The sequence below is a fragment of the Platalea leucorodia genome (assembly GCF_965183815.1).
Source record: "Platalea leucorodia genome assembly, chromosome: 3".
Lineage (NCBI taxonomy): Eukaryota > Metazoa > Chordata > Aves > Pelecaniformes > Threskiornithidae > Platalea > Platalea leucorodia.
In genome coordinates this window covers 127239924-127258724 of record NC_138825.1, presented here as the reverse complement: position 1 = coordinate 127258724, position 18801 = coordinate 127239924, and the positions used below count along the sequence as shown (strand labels likewise).

The following is an 18801-nucleotide window of genomic DNA, read 5'->3' as shown; positions in this document are numbered from 1 at the left end:
GAGTTGTGCTGAGACCGAGGTGGTGCTCCCCACCTCAGCCCCCCCCGAGCCATGGTAGCAGAGGGGACCTGAGGGAACAGAGGCAAGTGCAGGGGGGGTGGAGGGTGTCTGCAAAGAGTGCAGACCCCAGGATGCAAAACCCCTCCCTTTTCCCCATCCTTACAGTGATCTCCAGCTCATCGTTCTCATCTCTGGCCACAAACGGCCACCAGCCCTTCACTCGCTTCTGTTTGAAGATGGAGATCATGGGCAGCTCTGCCTCATTCGTCACCATCTCCAGGCTGCACTGTTTCGATGTCTTGGCTCCCCGGGGGAAGCGGTTCAGGTCCAGCTCGATGGCCCCTGGCAGGAGAAAGGGGAACACAGATGTTGGCACCCCCAAAACGCTGAGTCCTTGGCTGGAGGTGGGCTGGGCCAGCATCTCCTGCCCCACAGAGCACCTTTGAACCAGCTCTGGGAACTAAAAACCTGACATCTTTGTCACAGGAGCAGCCTTTGAAGGGCTCTCATCCCACCTGCTCTTACCAGCAGCATCTACGGGGGTTTGTAGGATGTTATCATAGAATCATGGAATCGTTAAGGTTGGAAGAGACCCTTAAGATCATCGAGTCCAACCGTTAACCCAGCACTGCCAAGGCCACCACTAAACCATGTCCCTCAGCACCACATCTCCCCGGCTTTTAAATCCCTCCAGGGATGGGGACTCAGCCCCTGCCCTGGGCAGCCTGGGCCAGGCCCTGACAGCCCTTTGGGGGAAGAAGTTTTTCCCAATACCCAACCCAACCCTGCCCTGGCGCAGCTTGGGGCCGTTGTGGACTTGCGGAGCAGAGCTGCCCTACCAGGTTCTGTTCCTGTACAGGCTTTGTCTCATCCCACGCTGCTCCCTACCTGCCCAGCCACGGGCTCCTTGCTCCTTGCCCCGTTGCCCCAGCGCAGCGGAGCCCCAGCTTACCGAGGAAATCGTCGGCCGAGAAGTGGTCAGCATCCCAGACCTGCAGGGTGAGGCGAGCTGGGATCTTGTACTCGGTCTCATCCCAGGAGAACATGGACTCCTTCTTGGAGATGACGATCTTCTCCTCCGCCATCAGGTAGTCAAAGGGGAAGATGTAGCGCCAGTTGAAGTTGCCTTCACCAGTGAGTGAGTGGTAATGGACGTCCGTGTCTTGCTTGTCCTCCTGCTGGCCCTTCAGCCACCTGCAGGGTCCAGAGGGATGAGAGGGGCGGCACACGTTACAGGAGGGAGGAGGGCACAGGACCATCCTGTGCGTGCAGCCAGGACATCTCCAGGCCAGCAAGGCCTGGACAAGACTGGAAGGACCTAAAAGGCATGAGCAATGGGCTGGAGCTGCTCGAATCACTGCAGCAGCATCTCCAAGGGGCCGAATGGGCACGGGGGCAGGAGGGCCCTGGAGGGAATAGGGGGATCAGAGAGCAAGAAACGCAAGCGGGTTGGCAGGGGTCTTTCTGTGGGCAGGAAGCTGTTAAAGAGGTGGACAGGAGCAAGGAGCATGGCTGGGGAGTCTGGAGCAGAGCATGCTGGAAGGATGTCCCCATCCCACGCTGGTAGAGACCTTCTCGCCCCACCACGGGGTAGTTTCGCCTCCCCTGATGGCAGCTGTCTGTGTGGAGGCAGCTTGGTCTCTGCTGACCAAATCTCCAGTGAAGGGACTCGAGGTGTCCAGCTCAGATAGGCACCATGGGCACTGTGTCACTGGAGGCAGTGGGGTCCCAGTGCTGCCGCCCTGGGAGATGGGGCGGCCTTCGCCATCGCATGTGCTGGTGCCCCTAATTTTCTGGCTCCAGTGAGCAGGATTCCCAGAAGAAAAGGGACACGGAGGATGGTCCATACCAGCAAGTCTGGGCCCTAGGGGAGCACAGCTTTGTTTTAAAGACTGTGAGTGCCCCCCAGCCCCTTTCTCTGATGAGCCAAGGCATCTCTGTTCCCCAGGGTACTCTCAGGTTTTTGTGCGTCTGTTTGTCCGGAGGGGCTGCAGCCAGCAGGGACACGACTCCATGCTCGGGCACCCAATGCAGGGTTGTTCTCTTGGGCTCCGAGTGTGCCAGTGCCCTGCTCTGCCCTGCAAAACACAAGTTTGCTGTCCCTGGTGTCTCTCCCAAGTGATTCTCCCACCACACTGATGGGGAAGGGCTGGAGCATCCCAGATTCAGAGTCATTGCAGAAAAGCCACGGGGCTGATAGGACCTGAGACACCAAAACAGACCCAGTTTTCTGAGAGCAGCACGAGGTGCAATCGCAGATGAGACCTGGCCTGAGCTGGCGAGGCTGCAGAGTAAGCACGGAGCAGTTTAACCGACTGTGGGAAATCACTGCATAGTCAGCCACCAGCCTGAAATGCCGGTGCATTCATTTAAGGTCCTGTAAAGAACTGGGCTATGAGCAGGCGTGGGCCCCCTCATCTCTGTACGGGTGAGTTTTGGAAGCGGCTTTCCCCCACTGCTGGGTGAGAGCGACGTGGAGATGGGAACTGACTGCAATTTGGCTCCAGATGCTGGAATTGGAGGGTGCGGGGCTGAAATGCCAAGTGGGGGCTTCAAGACAAGCTCAAAAAGGGGAAGAGGGGCAGATGGGACCAAGCAGCGAGGCCTCTGCCATTACCCCTGACACAGATGTCAGACATCTGTCTTGCCAGGAAAGCATCATCTTCCAAAACCACCTCATCGGTGTTCCAGATAACAACCCGCAGCTCAAAGCTGGGCGGTCAGGCCAGGCACACGCAGCGGGTCGTGCAGCCGAGAGAGAGAGATGGAGAGGCAAGAAACACAGCACAGAAGACGACGGCAGCGTTGGCACTATCTGGCCCTGCACCACAGTCCATGCTGCACCCTCCTCCCCGCTCCAAAACCAGCCCGGGGACCCCAGCGAGCATCAGCACCCCCCAGGGAGAAGCATCGGTGGTGCCGGCACACCACGCTGTACCTACCCCCTGACGAAAATGTCACTGGATTTCTCGCCAGTGAAGTAGTCATCGTCCTCCAGGATGACCTCGTCTGTGTTCCACACTATCACTCTAAGCTCGTATCTGGTAGGAGGAAGGGAGACAAGGAGGTGAGGCATGGGGAGGGGGAAAGGGGCAGGAGGGGACGGGGTGATGCTGCCAGAAACCAGGGCCAGGCACCGAGATGGCAGGGAACTGCTCGCAGGGACCGTATCTGAGGGATCAGGAGGGCAAGAACAGGAGGAGGACCCCTGTGTAAGCTCAGCTCAGCCCAGGCAGGGTGAGCAGAGCAGCAAGGGGAGCTTAACCTCCCTCTGCTCTCAACCTCTGCAAGACCCAAGCCAAAGGCTCAAGGGAACAGCCCAGCCTTGGTCTTTGGTAGACTTGTGGCTAAAATGGAGTCTGCAAAACAGTCTAAGTCCAGCTCTCTTCCTGGTTTTCCCCCCTTACTCGGCAGGGCTGTCCCCCCCTAGAAACAGGGAGGATGTGTTGCTGCCTTCAGAAGTGAACGCTGTTGCCGTGTCCAGGGCAGCCCGCTGGGCATCGCGGTCCTTCCTAGGACTCCAGCAGGTTCAGAGACTCTGAGATGTTTCCAGCACGGCCTTTCGTGTGCAGCAACCCGGGGTTTCCCAGTCACATTGGGCTTGGTTGGGAATTTTGGTGATGGAAAAAGTAGCTCTGGTGGGAGCGGGTGGAGACAGAGCAGAAGCCAGATTCCTTGCAGAATACTGTTCAGACCCCCTCTGCAGCCCACCGGGATCAAGGGATGTTCTCTTCATCCAAGACATCGTCTACTGGGCACGGGAGTGCAAGGGACTCCCACCAGGATGCCCAGTGCTGTCCCTGTATCCCAGCCCTAGGGGTGGGAAAAGGGGCCCAAGGACACAGTCTAGCAGGGCAAGGCAGGGCTAGGAGGGATGCAGAGGGAAGAAATGCCTTTCTTCTCTCTAAATGAGTTAGGAGAGGGCAGGGTGCGGAGGGAGGAGCTCTTTATTACACTGCCGGTTGCCTGCTCTGTCCTGCTTGGATTGACCTTCCCTGCCCCGGGCTCCAGCCATCACCTCCTGGAAAGAGCCCATCCAAACTGGGCTAACGCTGGGACAGGGGTCAGGGCTGGGCGCACTGGTCTGCCCCGGCGCTGTGCCGGGGACTGAGTGACAATTTAATTTCCTAGCTACGCAGATGAGAGAGATCGGGAGCTGCAGGGGACGGCACAGGCGGGATACCACCCTTCAGCAGCAGCTCTGGAAGGGGAAGACATCACTCGATGCCTCCAGGCTTGGGATCTCTGGAAATGCCAGCAAGGTTGAGGTGCCCAGGCAGAGGGCTGGGCTGGGCCGCGGAGCAGCAGCAGGAGGGGGGAGAAGCAGGGCTCCATCCCCAGCCTTGAGTTTTCCCTGGGGTTGGTTGGCTGGGAGGTTCCTTACTTCTTTGGTTTCCTGGGGGAAATATCAGTGGCAGGGCCGGGCGCTGGCATGTCCATGGGGAACATGTCCACCCACATCTCCAGGCGACCCTGCAAGGATGGAGAGAGGCAGTCAGCTCCCCTTGTCCCTCCTTGCCCCCCTCCACCCAGCAGTGTCCCCCTCCCAGCTCCTCTTGCCATTCAACATCAGTCTGGCCGTGCCAGATGTGGGGCAGGGCCTGCAGCACTGAACCCTGTCAGATATGGGGCAAGGCAGGGCTCCCCATGCCGTGAGTCCTTTTTCACCCTCTGCAGAAGAGTGTCTCCTGGCATGGCGAGGCGCACAGGCATGGGGGATCCAGGGGACCAAGGGACTTGGGGGTATGAAATGGATGCTGGAGCAGGAGAGGCACTGAAAATTTAGTCTGCTAGGGTCAACAGGTGACTGTTAAGGGTTGTTGATGCCCGAGTGCCACTCTTTGCAGGATGACTCCCCCGCCTCCGCTGCCCACGACAAGGTGGGTGACAGCTGGTCTGCCCCGCTGACATCTCTGATCCCTGCTTGGAGGCTCTGCAGCGTGGGCTGCCTCCACTTCTGCTCTGGGACTTTGAGGACCTGCTCGATGCCCGGCTTGTCAGGGTTCAGCAGCGGACGCGTCTCCACGTGCTCGGGGACCAGCTTGCAGCCTGCCCGGGGGATGTCCTCCCAGTGGCGCAGCACAGTCAGGGCCAGGTGTTCATCCGTCTGCTTCTTCTGACCTGCGTGGGCAAAGGGAGGGCTGAGCTTGGAGAAGTGGGCAGAGGGACGCCAGGGACAGCAAACAACCCTGTTCCTCCACCCCTACTCCAAGGGTGCAGAACTGCCTACTAGCTACTCCTCTCCATTTCCTTGTGTACAATTTGTCCTTCAGCCAACACTTCCTAACTCCTCTCTTTCTCCTCTCTCTAACCCTAGTCATTTACAGAAGGTCCAGATCCCTTGCCCGTCTGCATCTTCCCAGGCTGAACAAGCCCTGCATCCACTGACCATGTTCTCCTCCTCTTCTGCACCCCTCCTGGCCTGCCTTCGTCTTTCCTGGGCACGTGTGAGTGCGTTGGGACACAACCATTGTTTGGGGATGCAGTTACATGGAGAATGGCTTCCTAAACCCTGGAAAGGCTGGCGTGGGCTGCCTTCGTTGCTCCTTGGGCATACACTTCCAGGAGGAAGTTTTCAAAGGCAGCTTTGGTGATGCTACGCCACGGACGTCCATGAGTGATTCTGAGGGCAACCCACTGGCCTGGGTGGTCTATACGACTCTGTCTAACTGGTGACATACTGGAAAGTCCATCTGAAGTGGTGGATGGAGAGTGATTGCAGTGCTGCTTTGGGGTGATGGGGCCACTACATCTGTCTCCAATCCTGGATGAGGAGGGGACACCCCAGAACCCTGCTCCCCTCCACAACCTTCATCCCATGGGGCAGGTACCATTTTCATCCTCAATCTCCGTGGGGCCGGTGAAGACCCTGTTGGCAACTTTCACTCTTCCTCCTGGCCCAAAGTGCGGCCCATCCACCTTGCCCTCTTTGCACAGCTTGGACAGGATTTGGGAGGGCTTCATGGGGTCACGCCAGGTGTTATAACCATGTCTGTGAATAGGAGGGCAAGGTCAGCGAAGTAGTAGCAAGATTTGGAGGAAAAAACGATTTTGTTCCCCTCTGCCAGCAAAACAAATGCTACTGCCATGAAGGACCCGGGATGCACAGGGAAAGGATCTGAGGCAGAAAGCGTGACCCTTCAGAGAAGACCAGGTCCCTCTGTGCCCCCACGCTACACTTTGCTAACACCATTCCACCCCAGCCCCTTTGCTTTGTGCCGACTCAGACCCGAAATTCCCAGCGCACCCCACTTGACTCCTGATGCTCAGCATTGCTCCTTTGGTCCTGCTGCTATTTCAGCTCTGGCCTCGCCCCTTTACCCAGTCCCACCAGTGCCCCTCAGTCCTCTCCTCCCTGCCCTGGGCTCCTTACAACCCGCTCCACTGCTGCCCTGCTGTGCTGGTCACAAAACCTGTCTTAAGAGTGAGCGTACAGCACAGATTCCTCCATTAGCAGGCAATAAATTAAATCTCTGCAGGAGATCTAGGCTTGGTGTGGAAGATGAGACAGGCATGGGTCCAGGCAGAAGGCTGGGCAGAGAAAGCTTTGCTCGTACATGGAGTAAGTCTGTGACACCCCACAGGTAGCTCGGTGCTTGCTGTAGTAGCGGTTCTCCAAATCAATCTTGGTCTCTCCGATGAGGTCGTCAGTCCCCACCAAGTCCCAGTCGTACACCGCCACGGTCAGCATGGACTCCATGGGGAAGGTGGCCTCGATGTCAAAGGATCTAGGCCGGGGAAAGCGAAAAAGAGAAAGAGAAAAGCTGTTGAAGGGTTTGGCTGCTACTCAAGACAGACACAGGGGTGAGGTGGGTCTGCTCCAGTCTGTGGACAGTGTTTAATTTGCATCTACCGCTGCAGGACGTTGAAGGTAGGGGTTTTAACTAAATATCTACACGGGCTGTCTCAGATCCAGCAGCCCTAGGCAGGAGGTGGCACAGGGTGATCGCTTGACCTGAATGTCAATAGCCCTGAAAGCGAGTTGTGTGTCACTGGCGATCCAGGCCATACCCTCACTGGAGTTCAGATCTAATGATTCCCAAAGTAGGTACTTAATCTTAGAATCATAGAATCATATTCAAAAACACGTGCGGATGTGGTGCTTAGGGCCAGGGTTTAGAGGTGGACCAGGCAGTTAGGCTAACGGTTGGACTCGACGATCTCAGAGGTCCTTTCCAACCTTAATGATTCTATGATTCATCTTGATCAGATATGGACGTCTCTTAAACACCCTTTGCTATGTTGACCATAGCACTGGCAAAGAAGTACAAATGACTGAAATGAGGATGCCTACACTGCTTGTAAGGGAAGTTCTGTGCGATTAATCCCATCTTTTGAGCCCAAGCAGCGGCTCTGGGACAGCTAGGGTGCAAGGCTCAGGCTTAGCTCACCCCTTCCAGGTGCAGACAGGCAACAGGGCTGGGGCAACTCACTTTCCGAAGACAGGGTTCAGCTGCTTGGAGATGTAGTTCTCCTTGTCTTTGATGTCCGTCTTCCCCAGCTTGATGGCAATATAGGGGTCGGCTTTCCCGTTGATGTCAGCTGGGTGAAGGTCTGTGGCCTGTACAGAACAGAGGAGATGACAGATACACCAGTGCCATCCACAGTAGCGAGCAATTCAGGGATGGCCCTCTTCTCCATCCCTGAGACCAGCTGGCCTTGCCTGGCCATAGGCATGAGGCTAAGCTCTTTGGACCTCCCAAATATAGTGTCTTAGTTTAAACTGGGGATAAGTCCTGCCTTGTGTTAATCCCTGTCCCGGTTTGGGGAGGGGCTGGGGCTGGCTGCGTACCCTCCGACAGACATAACCACAGTCTCCTTTAGGATCTCTCTTGTCAGTGGAAAGAAACAGGCTCCTCTAAAGAAACATCCAGAGCAACAACCTGACCAAGACATCAAGAAGACTGTCCCCTTCCCCTCTTGTTCTCTCCACTCGCTATGTTAGGGCCAAGGGCTTCTGGCTTCTCCCCAAAAAGGGGGTGAGTATCCCCAAACTCTCCAGTCCCAGCCTCCATCCTGGCACGCAACAGCAGATGCCCATGCCAGGACACATCCAGCCAGTCCTGGTGGGGTGGTGGTGCTGACCACGCTGGTGTCTGCCATTGCAGCCTCAGTCTGTTGGTGATGGATGGGACACTCGTTACCCCGTTGGGCGATGGGATGCAGCACTAGATGGCGAATTAGGCTAGTGGGAAACATAGCCGAAAGTAGGTCGCATTTGTAAAACACCAGGACAAGGTGGTGACAAAGAGCAGCCCAGGTGCTTCTAGCAGGACTGAGATCCCTCTCAAATGCCTGGCTTCAGTACCCCACTCACATGCTTGCAGACAACGACTAGTTTAGGCAGCAGGAAAGGACTTTTTCCAAGCGCACTCCGTATCAAGAAATGTGCGTTAGGTCAGCACGTGTTCAAGGAGGTGCCGTGCCCTTCAGCCAGGTCTACCAGACCCTACCAGCTCCCATTTGGCTCTGCATGTGCTTCACTGAGGTGTCATGGCTGCGTAAGGACCCAGCACCTCACAGTCCTGGCTGATCCAAATTATTCATCTTGAGTTAAGCACTAGGACAGACACGCCGGTCCATCCTACGTACCAGAAAAAAGGTCTCTGGATCTGGCAGGAGCTTGGATCTGGTTTGCTCCCAGTGCTTGGAGCATGCAGCTATGGAGACATCATTCAAGTCCCCATCAATGAGTTGCTTCAGTCCTCATGCTGCATCCTTGGCCCTGAGGCACTGACCACTAAAAACCAACATCGCTACAGCTTTGGGACCAGCTCCTGGGTGTGTGCCGTGGTAGGGAGCGCAGGATCAGGCCTTGCCACACCACACAGTTATACTCACCCGCACAATATAGACTCGGACCAGCACATTGATGGGGTCGTTGCTGGGGATCCCCTGGAACATGCCAAAGTTGGGGTCGTATCCTGCCTCCTTGGTGATATCGTCAGGGAGCGGCACTTTGTAGACACACATGGAGCCCTAATGTGAGGGAGGGCACAGCTCGATGAGAGTCCTGCTGCCCAGGGGCTCAGGATAAGCAGATCCATCCCAAACCACCCTTCCTCAATACCCAGTCAATATCCTTGTTTCTAGCCACGTGCTGGAGCAGACAGGCCAGATCTGGAAAATGCCTCCACCGTGCAAGCACCCCTTTAGGGATTGCAACCATGAGCAGAGAAACTGGACAAAGGGAAGGAGGCCTGCAGAGGAATCAAACTAGCAAGGTGCTCATGGACAGGGATTTCCAAGAGCAAAACTGACAGAAGGACAAAAGCAATGGGAATAAAATGGTTGACAAGGGATGGGCTGGAAAATCTGGGAACTACCACATGAAACACTGCTGATTTCTATGCTCCCTAAGCATTTGATCCTAGCTAAAGTGGGGAGCTGCCTGCTCATCTCCTCTGCTAGGCAAACAAAGGGAAAAACTGGCATCAACAGGCTTCATCTGGCCTGGATCCCACCCTCAAGAAGGTTCTTGTCAAAGAATCTTACAGCTGACAGACGTGCTCCTGCATTGCGTGGGTCCTGGCAATGGTGCAACATGGCATGAGCCCAGGCGACTGGTAGTGGCGAAAAATAGTTCACAGGGGTAACCCAGGGCAAGAGTTATTTCCACAGTGGGCAAGAAAGAGGATCTGCTTTTCCCTTGGCCTTCTGTAAGAATCAAGGATCTGCTTGCAGATCACCACTTCTGTGGACGCGCTCTCTGAAGCTATCTGATTTCTGGCGCTATCTTGGGAGGCTTTCTGTCCCTGCACGGTGCCTGCAGCTGGGTCAATGCAAATTGGTTTCTATTGCATACAACTGTTCCTGCTAAACCAGCTTCAGCATAAAAACCTGTTGGCAAGGGCTTCCCAAGCTGCCCCTGCTCTGGCCCAGCCCAACAACCAAACTCACTTTGAACCTCCCCACTATCCGCTCCTCTTCTGTCGCATTGTCGTCGTTGTCCCCAATCTTCCCACGGAGCAGGTTGAAGGTGTGCAGCCAGTCCTCAAAGTTATCAAACTCTGTTTCCAGCTCTTTGTTGAAGACCTGAGATGACAGAAAGTTAAAGGAGGGGAATTACGTAAAAAGAAAAAAAGGCGAGGAAAAGATACGGTGACTACCCGAGTCAACTTGGAGGGAACATGGAAACCTCAGCTCCCAGTGCCCAATTCTCTAGGAAGGGAAAGGATCTCCAGGGTCATTGGGTTGGACCTTGATGCCACAAGCACCTCCCCAAACTGGTAACGTACAAGAGGGAAGCTCAGCTGAATGGGTGAGGTGGCTGTCCCTGCTCTGTGCAAGACCCAGGTTCAAACCCCTTCTGAACCCCAGAATCACAAACTACATTAACCCTAATAAACACCATGGGCCAGTACATTGAACCAGAGCCCGTCCCTGCCCCGAGTCCTGGCTGGGCCAGCCATAGTCAGGCTGGAAAACCTTCCCCTCCAGCCAGGGCACGTCCGAGCTGCCCCAAGGATGATCCTGTTCCAGGGCAACCCCTTTTCTGTAAAGCTTGTTACCTCTGACTCCTTCAAACTACGGAGAAAAGCTGGCAGTCCCAAGGCACATCTCCCCTAGGGTTAGATACCCCTCAGGCAGGCAAGGTGCCTCATGCAGGGTTGATCCATCCTGCCCTGATCTCCAGATGGCTGGGATTGCCATCCTGCCAGACTTCCAGCCTGCCACCGAGCAGGCAGGGTCTCCTCCTCCCCTGCCGACACACGCACCTTCAGTTCGTCAACCTTCTGCTTGTTCTTCTTCTCGGGAAGCTCAGGGGCTGACTGTTGCTTCTTTTTCTTATCGTCTTTGGGTGCCTTGGACTTCTCCTTGTTCTTCGCCTGACCCTTGGAGCCTTTCATGGGAGAGTCATCAAGTTTGATTTCTGAGTCCGAGGGGAAGCGGCGGGGAGGGAGGGGATGGAAATGAGGGCGAGGAGGGGTGGAGGAGACGGGGAGGGGGGACTTGATCAGTCCTTTGAACAAGAGAGGCATGAAAGCTGACAGATGCTACTGCCTGCAACTCCCAGCCCAGCCCTCTCCTGTCTTTCCTTGAGTCTGGCCACTGCTGCCCAGGTCACAGCATCTCCAGGATCCCAGAGGTCTCTGTGCAGGGAGCTTCCAAAGCTAACTTGAACAGAAGTCATTTGGAGGACTACAAAACATGGACTGAGAGTGCTAGGCTCTGGCTGGCTTCAACAGCAGTGAGAAGGTCTGATCCTGCCCACAGCATCTCCTTTTCTTCCTTCTACTGGAGGCTTTTCCTGCTGTGTGCAGCCTGGAGAATAAAACCCCAGCCGAGGTATCGCAGAGTGCTTGATGCTCAGCACCAGAGCCCAGGCTGCTGCCCTTAATGAGGTGTTGCCCATGACCAGCTGCCATTTTAGGGTCTCTCTTCAGAGCAACCACCAGCCAGGGACATCAGCTACACCGGGAACAGGCTGCCTGGAAAGGCACGTTCAGAGAACGCTTCTCTACAATCCCCATCCCTCGCTGCCTCTGCCAGCTTTCATGGCTGCTGGGCAATGCAGATGGGGACAGCCAGATGACAACAGACAAGGACTTCATGTGGAAGAGGAAAGGAGGAAGGAATGGGAGTGCCAAGGGGAAACGGACCCTTCGCAGAAGACAGAAAGACGACAACAGGGGACACAAGACACCCACCAGCAGCCCTGCCATGACAGCAAGCCTGGGAAGAAGCTGCTCAGAGTTGTCTCCAAGCTCAGCAAGACCCAGCCTCATCTTTCTCGTCATATGAAGACCGGTCTTCCAAAAGAAACCAGGTTCTGTATTTTTCTCAGCTAATGGATTTTTGCATTGCCTGGGCATGACAGCAACCCGCTGTCACGGGGATGTGGGACATATGGAGAGCATGAGTGAGAGTCCTGAGGGAAACCCCTCCAAGCCCTGCTGGTGGGACTCAAGGAGCCTCCAGGCTGCAAATGGGCAAAGTCACCCCTGACCAACATGTCCCAGCTCACCAGTATTCTCGGCCCACATCACTTGTACAAAATTCATCTCACCCAGATTTAGGCATCTGCAGCACCCCATCTGAGCTACAGACCCCCTGACCTCCTGCAGAGAAAAACACATTTAGGGCACAATTCATCTGATCGTAACATGGTATTGAAAACAGGTCCGAGAACTTGACCTAAAAGTACGTATTTTTTTTCACTGCCTGTGCTAGAACAACAGCAAGGAGGCCTCCCCATGCAGGTAAAAGCACTCAGATTAGATGAATCCCAGACCTTTTATGTGGTTGAATCTTCCCTTGTAAAACTGGAGCAAAACTTAAAAAAATAATTTAATCTCTCCTGCAAAATGAAGATGGAAAACCCCATGACGGTGATCTAGAAGTATCTATTGCTTGGTGTGCTCAACGGACTTCAAGCACACAGTCCTGTGGCTAACACATCTGCACGGCCAGAGCGACAGGACTTTTAATGACATACTAACTTGTCATTGCACGAAAATGTCCTCGGACAATAACAGGGATCCTGCTCACTAGTCTGCATGACTTGCACATGGCCTTCCTCCCAGCACGGATGGGTTGAAGGCTGCCGCAATACCACGCTCCGATTTGGATTCACCTGGCATTAGCACGTTAGCCCCACACAGCTCAGACCAGGCTTGCATTCACAAAAATTGATCCTGCACGGGGGTATGCCACACACTGTGAGCATCTGCTTTGGCAGAAGAGCAACGGCATGCTCCAAAAGGGGTGTTCAAGCACCAAAAGGAGTCCTGGTCCTACCTTTCCCTGCCATGCTCCCGCTCTCGTTCACACCCTGCTTACCCTCTGCAATCTCCATTTCTTCCTTCTCCTCCGCTTCTGCCGCGGCTGCTTCCTGCTGCCGGAGTTGCTGGGGGAGAAATGAAGCGAACAGGGAGTGGGTGCTTGTGCCGAGGTCTCTGTGCTCCCTGGAAACACCTGACTCAGGATCACAGCTCGCTCTTCCCGTCTGAGCCATGAGCGAGGTTCTGGCAGTGCTGGAGAAATCAAAGTCGCTCAGTGCAGCCTTGAGCACGGATGCTGTTAAATACCCGTGTCTGAATACAAACCAGTCCACCCAGAGCGCACTCAAGGAAGAGGAACCCTACTCAGCTCTGCCAGGTAAAAAAAAAAGCCTTGCTGACAGTCAGGCAAGGTTAGCAAGGAAAGCAGCACAGCCCCAAGCCTTTGGAAGTAGCTGGGAATAGGTGAGACCTTGCAGGCAGGAACCAACGTTTTCCTCTTCCCCCCTACGTACACCCCTCCCCTGCTCTGCACCCACCTCCTTCATAGTCTCAATTGAAGCAAAATACTTGGACCACCAGTCCAGCATGCTCTCGTCTGGCTCCTCCTCTTCTACTTCTTCTCCTCCACCTCCTTTCTTCTTCTTTTTCTTTTTGTCCTTCTCTTCCTCAGACTGCAGGGACAAGGGAACCAAAGAGAGAGAAGAGGAGGGGGATGAGATGAAACTGAAATGCCTCTTGAAGTGCACAGGTGGTGGGTGAAGCAACTGAGAAGGCAGAACCCTCCTGGCTGGGTGGCCTCGTCAGCACTTTCCCCCTTTACAGCCACAGACACCGAGGCACAGAGCAGCACAGCGAGATGCCCGAGGATCCACAGAGACAGTGCCGGCGTCCCGAGACATCCCCTCCTGTCCACCATCCCTTTCATCCATGCATTTCCCACGCTACAGCACCGGCATCTTACACGGTAGCAATCCTCCCTCTGCCCGGCAAAGTACCCTGGGTCCCCTTCGGGCTGCAAGAAAGCCTTTCGCAGCTGGTATCTGGCTGCGGTGGGAATAACCAGCATCTCTCCCCCAGGGTGCTGCCTGCCCTCATGTACGTGATACAGCTTCTTGTGCACATAGGAGGAGTCCTGGCACAGCTGGGCTGAGAAGTGCTGGCCCAGAAGAGCTTCCCAGTCTGCAAGGACCAGGCCACTGCGTATCTATTGCTGAGACAACGCTGCTCTGTCTCTGCCTTGGGATGAATGGGCTCTGGTACCCGCCTATCCTGGGGCTGGGGAGGATGCATGGTCCGTTGAAAAGCTGCACAGAAGGGCTGGGTAGGGAGCAGAGGGCTGGGAGCAGGGATGCAGAGCAGATCCATCACTTACCACGTCCACCTTCACCACTGCATCGGAGTTCTGCCGCCCGGGGTGGAAGGGAACAGGGAGAGGGAGAGCAGGTTAGCAGCGCAGCCTCGGCCGAGTACAAACACACACTGGCACACGTCTGCGCTAGAAGTCACCAACAGCTCCCCAAGGATGAAGAAACCGAACGCCTTGAATGAAGAGCCCTGGCTGGGAAAGCTCTGCGTACAGGAGAGATGTCTGCTGCGCCACCCCCCCGCCCAAAATCCACACTCTTGCACTCTGCTAAGGGAGAACCACAGTCCCTGACAGCGAGGGATTGGGTCTGGAAAGACACTTTGGCCTTCAGCGTGGATAACACCTCTCTGCTCTCTTGGAGCTTTTCTTGTCTATCTAGGAAGGTCTGCAAGCTGCTGTGGGAAATTTCAAGCAGCACGTGGGTGCTGGGGCGTTCCAGACATACACACGCACACGTATCCCGCAGCTCCTCTTGCATGAAGCTGCGCGAGCAGACGTACGTGATACAGCTTCTTGTGCACGTAGGAGGAACTCTACCTACGTAAACGCACCAGGGACCTTGTGGGGTGTATGTGTATGCATCTGCACACATGTGCTTGTGAGGCTTTGTATGTGCCGCAGCCTTTCTGTAAACGTGCACGCGTCAGGGGCTGCGCGTATTTGCAGCCCACAACATGCCTGTAGGCACACACGTGCTGCTTGTCTGGGGGGCTGTGTGCGCATGTTGCTGCAAAGAGCGCCCTGCAAAAGGAAATCTGTTTCTTTTTGGGGGGGAAGCTCTGGAACGAGCACGAGAAGGAGTTGAAATTCCTCTTCTGGGCAAGAAAATGGGCACAGGCACATCCAGTGTGTGAACAAAGCCCGATGCCTCTGGGACACATCGCCTGTCCAACGCATACAGTGCCAAATTTTCAGGGCAAGCACACTGGGGCTAACGAGCTTTGGCTGCCTCAGACTGACTCTGTGTGCCTGGACCAGCTCTGTGCCATGCGCATCGGCTGGGTCCTGTACGGCTCAGGCTTGCTGTAGCGTGGCTGCGCAGCGACGCCGCGCTGACCACCCATCCGGACTGCTGAAAGGGCATCTCAAAGAGCTGATGTAGCCACCCGAATGTCTAAACACTATTGTAAAAAGGAGAAAAGTATCGGGGAAATCTGCGTGACCCTGGCTGCTCGCAGAGTCTGCGCAGGGCGCGGTGCTGTGACAGGGCAGGATCGCTGCAGCTGTGCAGGTGGGGAGTTTCTGGTGGGTCACTTGTGCCTGCCCTGGTCACAGGCAGGGACGGGGTTGTGCTCGTGGGTGCTCATTCCCATCTGACTGTTTTTGAAGAAAAACATAAAGCTGTCTAATTTGCATAGCCCAGGACAGTCCTTTTCTGGCAGCAAGCACCAGCCTATCTCAGCCAGGACAGAAAGAGGCCAATTTGTAGGACTGATGATGACCCAAGACCCTTCATTCCAGGCATCAGCCCGACCCCATGTTCAGCAGGACAAGGCAGCCCCTGTTTGGGTGGAATTCCTCAGAGACTGGCAACTCAGTGAGGAAAGAGATGCTAAAGTGTTGCTGACGTATGGATACTCACAGCTTCCAGCTTCACCATCGTCTCCATCTTCTTGATGGGAACCTCAGGTTCCATATTGACAACGATCTCCTCTGTGGGGCGAGAGCGATGGGCCCTGTTGGCCATTGCCAGATAGCCATTGAGGTGTTTAGCTGGACAGAGGACAGAGAAAGAGAAAGAACAAGAGAGAAGGATAGCATAGAGGAGAAACTGAGAGCTCAGGTGAGATCCTACAGGATTCATGCAGGAGTGGCGTGTGACCACCTTGTTCAGAGAAGAAGAGAGGTGGAAAAGAGCACAGACCCTTACAGCATGATTAAAACCCCCTTTCATAGCAAAGGAAAGCAGATGATGAGAAAGAATTGGCTTTTTCACCTGCACCAGCCTCCAGAGAGGCAGCAGAGATGATGATTGACCTGAAAGTATCAGCTAGCACGGATACAACCACAGGTCCAGACCTCTGGCTGGAACCAGGAATGGCCTTTGGCAATCCCCCCCCAGACCTCCTGTCTCTGCCCAGCCAAGAGTGCCTCCGCTTCCACCAAGGACTGGGAGGAGATGAGCAATTCCTGTGGCTCACCGAGCCCTCGGCTGCTGTGCTGGGTGCAGGGAAAGTGGGTTTGTGATGGTTTTTGCTGTGAGTGCTGATAGATGGCGTGGTGGTTGGGATTGAGAAGGTGGCCTCAAACTGGAGCTTTCTAGTCTTTACTGAAATAATAGCAGCAGCAGGCACGGAGCATGGTAAATTCACGTCCCAGTCTTGAGGAACATTTGGGGAGTGTAGAGTCATGAAGCTGCAGAGATGTTAGAGGTGAACCAGCCTTTCTTGTCTTACAGGTATCAGTTATTGCAGCAAGACCCACAGATTAAAAAATCAAAGGGGAATCATGGCCTCACACCCTGTGCCTTCCACCCCCTTGACCCAAACCCTGAAACACTGCTTGCTTAACCAACAAGCAGGCAATATCCCATAGTCCTTACAACCCTCTACCCATCTCCCTCTTCTCCGTGCCCCTCAGTTATGCGCAATGCCCCACCAATGACCCATACCAGCCAGGTCCCCATGGCCCAAGCCTGGTACCTGTCATATTCCAGTGCTGGGCTTTCTTATCTGGTGGGCGGTAGATGAATTTTCGGAGGGAGCTGACAGCGTGGGACCCCACCAGGGTGTAACGCCCGAAGGCCCGGCAGTCCACCACCCTGATGTTGAGGGGTGGGTGGAGGAGCTCGTTCTCCGGGAGGTCCTGGGAAGCAAAGGTGTGCTGGTTACGAAGGCCTGGGTGTGGGCTGTGGGATGTCTACATTGGTGGCTGGAAAGGCCAGTAGGGACTAAACCAGGGATCGTGTTGGAGGAAAAGGTCTGGAGCAGCTCCAGCGTGGCTTGGGAGCCCTCAGAGAAAGGCCATCACCAATTGGGATGGAGCTCATGTCCTCCACTGCTGTGGGCAAACTAAAGCAAGGGGCTAGGAGCCATGGTTTGGGCTGGGTTTCAGCTGAGGATTCGGGGGGAAGAGGAAACACTCACCACTTCGAACCACTTGACCAAAGTGCTGAAGTTGGGGTTTTTCTTGTAGTTCTGGATGAGGGATGACTGGACCCCCTTCCCAGCACACTCAATGTCCACCCGGGGCCGGTCCACCTGGGCTAGGTTCACTCTCTTCAGATCCCTCAGCCCCCAAAACAAGATCTAGGGCAGGAGGAGGAGAGGGAAGAGCATGAATGTGAGAGGGACTGCCCCTGGCTGGAGCCAAAGGAGTTGGTTCTCCACATCCCCCAGGAGCAGGGACTTCGCTGCAAAATGTCATCACCTGGGCAGTGGTGGATCCCCAAGGTATCCTCTCCTCCTCCACATGGCTCAGGGTTGCAGCACAGTCTCTCTCTGACACCCCACATAATCCACCCCACACCTAACAGACTGCCACCATGACCAAAAGTTCCCCTAAACTGAGATTTTTCCACCTCCTGATTCCCCATGGCTGTATTCACCTTGCACATCAGAGGAACACAATTTATTTAACCAGCTGCAAATGTGTGGAAGACCAGGAGGTAGGATCCTTTGAGAGACCTGGGGATCTGGTGAGCAGCATCTCACCTGAGCAGAGACACCTACAACCATGGGTGAATTGTGCAATGAACGTACTGCCTGGATCACCACCAAGACAACCGAGGCAGAGGGACCCTGATTGGATGCATCACCCTTTAGGTATCTACAGATACATGAAAGGCATTCTGCCCTTGATGCCTGAGGTTGGTGGGATGCAGCTCACCTGACTGCTGCGGGTGGAGATGTATTACACACGTATCTCCTACGTGCCCTGCATTGCATCTCAGCCCAAACGCCATTTACTGCAGGGCTCTAGACTTGCTGTGGTGCCCACGTTTAGGATGTCAAGGAGCAATCCCATCCCCTGGCCTTTTAGGGCTGCTGCAGCCTTGCTCCCTATGCGGCCAGTACAGACAGATCCTTGCAGTGCAGACATCTGGTCTTGGTGGCCAGCTAGTCATCAGAGCCTCAGAGATCCCTCCTGGCCTTCAAACACCCGTGGACAGGCTCTCTTGCCCCACACAATGCTGAACATGAAAACTGGGTGCTCCGAGGCAATTACCTCCACTCTGTATTTACTCAGCACTGGCCGAATCCCCAGTGGCACTGGCAGGATGGGGCCCCGGTCCATGTCTGTGGGTCCGTCGATTGGGGGCAGGTCTGACTTGCCCCCAGGGCCAATCTGGAAGAGAAGCAGCGTGGATTAAGATCCCTTCCTTTGAGCTGCTGGCAAACAGCATTTTGTCAGTCTCAGCTGTAACTGGCACAGCCTGGTCTCATGCATTGGCTCTGCTCTGTCTCAGAGGGTGCAGGAGCAACAGGGGTTGCTGAGCGTCCAGCTGGCTGTACTGTGCAGGTACTTTGGGAAAAGGTGTACGCATGAGCAGAAGGTGCTGGGCAGTGCTGTGCTTCCACACAGGACAGACCCAGCAGCAAAGCAAACTGCTCAGCCCACCAACACACCCCAACCCCAGCGCTGTTCCTTTTCCTCCTGCAAGGTATCTGCCTGGGCTGGCTGTGAGGAGATGCAGAAATGGTTCAAGAGCTCAGCCCAGGAGCAGGTTTCAGGTCCCATTTCCAACCCGGGGCATGAGTGAAACCAAAT

General features: G+C 55.1%; 1 protein-coding gene across 4 annotated transcripts in view; it reads right to left on the bottom strand.

Annotated features, from left to right (window-relative positions):
• The window catches only part of OTOF (otoferlin), a gene marked incomplete at both ends in the record, with an annotated part of 108879 nt that overhangs the window by 811 nt on the left and 89267 nt on the right, over positions 1-18801 (bottom strand). For 2 of the 4 annotated variants that reach the window (XM_082306316.1, XM_082306317.1), the window contains 18 exons: positions 164-342; positions 953-1194; positions 2943-3041; positions 4385-4473; positions 4979-5121; positions 5832-5992; positions 6558-6728; positions 7434-7561; positions 8842-8979; positions 9901-10035; positions 10719-10873; positions 12784-12850; positions 13262-13396; positions 14098-14127; positions 15674-15804; positions 16734-16896; positions 17178-17339; positions 18259-18378. In XM_082306316.1, the coding sequence (XP_082162442.1) occupies positions 164-342; positions 953-1194; positions 2943-3041; positions 4385-4473; positions 4979-5121; positions 5832-5992; positions 6558-6728; positions 7434-7561; positions 8842-8979; positions 9901-10035; positions 10719-10873; positions 12784-12850; positions 13262-13396; positions 14098-14127; positions 15674-15804; positions 16734-16896; positions 17178-17339; positions 18259-18378 (2448 nt within the window). The remainder of the gene's footprint in view (positions 1-163; positions 343-952; positions 1195-2942; positions 3042-4384; positions 4474-4978; positions 5122-5831; positions 5993-6557; positions 6729-7433; positions 7562-8841; positions 8980-9900; positions 10036-10718; positions 10874-12783; positions 12851-13261; positions 13397-14097; positions 14128-15673; positions 15805-16733; positions 16897-17177; positions 17340-18258; positions 18379-18801) is intronic. The other 2 variants (XM_082306318.1, XM_082306319.1) reach the window with 1 other exon arrangement.